General features: G+C 56.5%; 1 protein-coding gene across 1 annotated transcript; it reads right to left on the bottom strand.

Annotated features, from left to right (window-relative positions):
* Positions 1-322: 322 nt before the first annotated feature.
* On the bottom strand, positions 323-2,648 carry TRAVEDRAFT_136447 (HET-domain-containing protein; the record flags this gene model as incomplete). The annotated part of the gene is made up of 2 exons (XM_008046885.1): positions 323-507; positions 1,814-2,648. 2 exons carry the CDS (start codon positions 2,646-2,648, stop codon positions 323-325), a joined length of 1,020 nt encoding a protein of 339 aa, XP_008045076.1.
* Positions 2,649-4,765: the final 2,117 nt, after the last annotated feature.

The raw sequence follows: 4,765 nt of genomic DNA, 5'->3' as shown, positions 1-4,765 counted from the left end.
GTCCAGTCGTGGGAAATCAAGCGCATTCTCGGGTCCGTCATGGGGTACTCACTTGTACTTACACAAAGGTTACCAACTCGAGTGAGGGAGTCCAGGGTGAGCAGCGCACATGCTTTGCCGATGGGGACACTGAACACTCGGGTATGCATATCATAGGTTTTTGACGCGCCACTATATACGTGTTCTAGCTCATACTACAACTGTGTCTCCTGTTGATCGTCGGTGGCCAGATGTCCGCAGCCTGTATTAAATGTTACGCCAATAAGAAAGGGAAGGGAACAGTGCACACCTGAGGACCTGGTAAGAACTTCAACCTGGGAGATCATCGCAGACATATTCCGGTCCATGTCCTGCATTTGCGGAGTGCCGAGTGGACAATCCGGTCATTTGCGCCCGTAGAGCGTCCGTCGCTCTCTAGCCACAGCGCATCAACTCTGGCCCGAATCGCTGATTGTGCGTCCTCTGCATCCTCTGCCGGGACACCATGGTGGGGCGGGGATGGGGCCACTGCATCGGTGTGCTCGCATGCCATGTCGTTCGAGGTGCTGTCTCTGCAGGATCCAGACGAAGAACCATCCGGAGTGTTGACAATTGGACGCGCGTAGATGTGCTCATCCGATAGTTCGATGGACAGCCAAAGGATAGTCGCATTTCGCTTCGATTCAATCGGCGGACTCGCGAACGGAAACTCGAGTGCAACGCGCAGGCGCCGCGCCGTGGTGGCCCAAGTACCCTTTGTCGAGCAGTAGCGGTTCCAGAGGACGTTGTAATCTGCGTGGACAATTGTACGAGTACGGACTTCGCCTAATTGCAATGTGCACTCATGGCTGCCGTCACAATCCTCGTTATCGCGGGTCTCGTTTAAGACACGATTAGTCTTGGTAGCGATGCAGTGGAAGGAGTCAGTGTTGGGCGACTCATGACAATGTGAAAGTTCACACCTTGAACGAGAAGCACGCTTTCGCGGTGTCGTAGCTCAGCATCGTGAGGACAAGACATAGTTCGAACGTATACATGGCGGGTTGCAAGGAGGAGTTGCTGCTATTGAGTACAACCGTGGTTTTTAGGCTGGTCTCGCGTGCCGAACGTTTGACGTGCAAAGGAGAAGGGATGAAACCTAGTGCCCGCAGGGAGTCGATGCTGTGAGGCGCGATCGTAAAGAGGCACTTTTTGGTGCGATCTTCAGACCAGAGATCTAGATTAGAGCGTCGTGCGAAGCCCCTTTGGAGCGACTTGGGGATCGGAGGTTCCGAGTACCAGTGGTGGAGAAGGGACACCTCGATGACTTCCGGACGGATGTGATCCAGGATCGTCGCCAGCTTCTGCTTTGCCACGCCGATGACACGGTATGGACTGTGACCACTGTGAGTGGCGCATCGGCCTGAATGAGTTCCAATGAGAATTTCGCGACTGGATGACCCCGGGCCGCATCCGTCTCGAGACCGGCAGAGAGGAAGCACGAGGGGGTGGCCGTGTTCATCCTGGCACTGAAGAAGAGCCAGCGTGTCCACTTCGCCCAGCCGCCTACATTCTGCACACGTATCCCCGAGCCACACTTCCCTGAAAGCCTCCAAAACATGTGGGACTTCCGAAAGCAGGAAGCAAAGAAGTTGCATGCGGACGCCCTCCGCGGTGAAGATGCAATGCACGGGCGGGACAGTTTCCCGCGCTGTGAGGCCCAGGGTCGCCGCGAGATGGGAGGGTGTCATCAGAGTGATATTCCTGGAATTCACGAAGGGTGACGGAGAGCTTGCCAGCAGACCAGGATTGTATCTATCATGGGGGTTGTCCAGGCTGACCGTCCATGTCGTACGGCGATCTCCCCAGACGAATATGCTTTGATCAGGGATTGTCCTGATGATCTCCTCTTGCAGACGGAGGAAGGCATTCTCGCCCTCGCCGTAGATCGGCGACATGTGGATGTCGAAGATGCCCATCAAGGAGTACGCACGATCCTCCACGCGCGTTGTGTACCGCTTGGCCGCCCACGACATCCTCCCCGCCACACTGATTGAGTCCAACGTAGTCCGGTGGGTGAGAATATCGAGGTTTATCCCAGTGAGATTCTCCAAGGTCCTAGCGAGCCCCATCTTCGATCCTAGGAAGCGCCAGGTCTTCGTCAGAAAGATGAGACACTCGGGTGCGATGAGCTCCTGCAAGGTCCAGCCACGCCTGTGCCACCTGCTATCCTGGAATTTGCTGCCAAACTCCTGAGGCCGATCTCCGTCCGGAACGTCTGCGAGGTAGACATAGCACATGTCTGAAAGTCTGTACCACTCGTACATCGAGTTTATGGCCTCAGAGAGCTCGGCACTGCTGGTCTTGTCAATGCAGCAGGCGTCGTTCCATGCGAGACGGAAACCGGCCTTGCGCGCAACCTTGCAGAAGCCCTTTATTTTGTCTGAAAGGCCGGGGTAGGCGAAGATCGTCCCACGTTTACGGTACTTGGTGAGTGAGGCGTCAGGGGCTCGGGACAATTTGAACCGGCCTCTCTTCACGGCTGCCTGGATCTTCAGGACGTCGTGGTACGATTGTTCGCCGCCATCCTTCGGATCACGCCAAACGTGGGACAGGATAGCGTAGGTGACTTTTTTTGGATCGGGATGCCACTCGAATTCGCCCGTCCAAGTGTTCAAGAAGCGCGGCATTCTGCGCCCGAGGGATACTTGTAGATTAGTAACACTTTCATCCCACAGAAAATGATTTTCATACTCGCCTTCTCCTGTCGCTCTGAGATATGCAAATTCTTTGTTCAAGATAGGCTCAAGACAGAGACGAGGAATGGGCTCCGTACGCGTGCAGTGGTTTCTGAGTGGACGCTCCTGATATGCACCTGTGCCTAGCGCACATTTGACAGATGCTATGCTGCAGGCGGTACGCGTGCGTAGTCGCCAAGCTGCAGGACACGAGGTTTCCCTCTCGGAGATGACGTACCACTGTCTGCCGCAATGTTTATACTGCAAAAGCCCCTCATAACCAATAAGTACGCACGTCATTGCAGAAGTACCGGAAGCCAGCTTACAGAAATTTCCTATACACTGGTACATTGAATGAAGCAAGGAAAGACGTTGGGCCGCCGCTGGCTCTGCGGACGGGGATGAGAACGTGCCTGAGGAAAAGCCATGCGGGCTAGAACCGCTCGTGCACCGTTGCTGCACGGCGATGATTGACATAAGTGACAGCGTGGAGGCGGCAAGGATCCGGGACTCCGGGCAAAGTCAACGACCGTCCTATCCGGATTCTTCGCTGAAACAAGGTCTGCTGCATGCTCGAACGACTCTCCTGCAACTGTTCTGCAGATGCATGTTGTAGTATCTCGTTCTTTTCTTCACAGGTCACATACAGCTGCTATGGGTGCACGCCCGAGGCTGTAGGGGCGGTAAAAATGGCGTGCAGCGCGCACAAGAACACGGGGACGTGCGGGTGACTAGAGTGCGTTGAGCACCAAGCGTGGGTATGTACATCGAACAGGGTGCGTACGATAAGTACGTGACAGTTCAACGACGCATGCGGCGACGTATGCCAACGTTGTACCTCGCCGGGCGGGCGTGGGCGAGGCTCAGTCATTCGAACTCCACCCCGTACATGCCCTCGCGACATACGTAGCCATCCAGAATCGAGGCAAAGAAGCCTAGCGCTCTAGATTCTACGCGACAATGAGCGTATGCGGAAACGTAACCGCCATGCTCAACGCGTTGGGGCATCGAAGGCTGACGACGGTTTGAGATATCGACCCGCGGTAGACGGTCCACAACAAACTAGAGCGGCGCGCATGCGGCTGCGGACAAATATCATGGGCGGACGCTCCAGGAGATATAAACATCATGATAGACCCACGGGGTCCGGGACGGGTGGGAGTATGGGTCTCGCAGCGCGTTGGTTGTTCTGAGTTCGTCCACGTAGAGTACGATCGCACGCCGGGCTCCGCAAGGCACTGAGTTTGGACGCGAGGTGATCACCCATTCCGCGGCATCCCGCGCGCGCGCGAGCGTAGGAAGTAGACGGTACATCAAAATGAGCGACACAGAGGCCGCGGCCGACACGCCCAGATGTGTGCATAGTAATGTGCGCGCGCGCAGCCGGATTGCGCGAGGCTGCCTTACGAAGAGCGTGTGTACGCGGCGGGTCGGCACATCGATGGGCTCTTCTCATATGATATGTCCGCGGAGCCTTCCAGTGTGCAGTAGGCGACGCGCAGAAATCCCGACCGCAGGAGGGCCCTGCAGCGTCGCACGCACGCGACACCGCGTGCATAGTCTGTCCTATCCCCGGCTCTTTGGGTGACAAGAGCAGTGCGGAGACGCTTGATGGACTTTCCCAGGTGTACGCACAGACGCGGCAGACATGGGGGGGGAGAGGGGAAAGCGTGGTGGATAGATTGCAGCTCGCCGTAGGTGGTGAGTGCGCGGCTGCCTGAGACGACGCAGTCTACGAGAAGTAGAAAGCATTGCCGGGCGTGGTGCTGGTGGACGCAGGGTTGATCTGGAGAAGGTTTAGATCAGGAAGAGGAGATGGAAGGAAAGTAGGTGGACGAACCATGGCGTGACGTTTGCGTACGGCTCGACCTGGGGTATTGTGCAACAGAGCACAACGCCTGAGCGCAGAGCATAGCAGCTAGGAGAAATTCCCGGACCGCGCGAGGCACGTATGAGTCCTGAAGTCGAGATCGCAAATGGAGCAATGCCGGTACGGCTCTAGGATTTGGCGGTTGCGCAGCGCATTCGATATAGGGGGTAGAGTCGCCCACGCTCGTCCATAATGAGGC

This window comes from Trametes versicolor (assembly GCF_000271585.1).
Source record: "Trametes versicolor FP-101664 SS1 unplaced genomic scaffold TRAVEscaffold_15, whole genome shotgun sequence".
Lineage (NCBI taxonomy): Eukaryota > Fungi > Basidiomycota > Agaricomycetes > Polyporales > Polyporaceae > Trametes > Trametes versicolor.
This window is presented reverse-complemented; position numbering and strand designations above follow the sequence as displayed.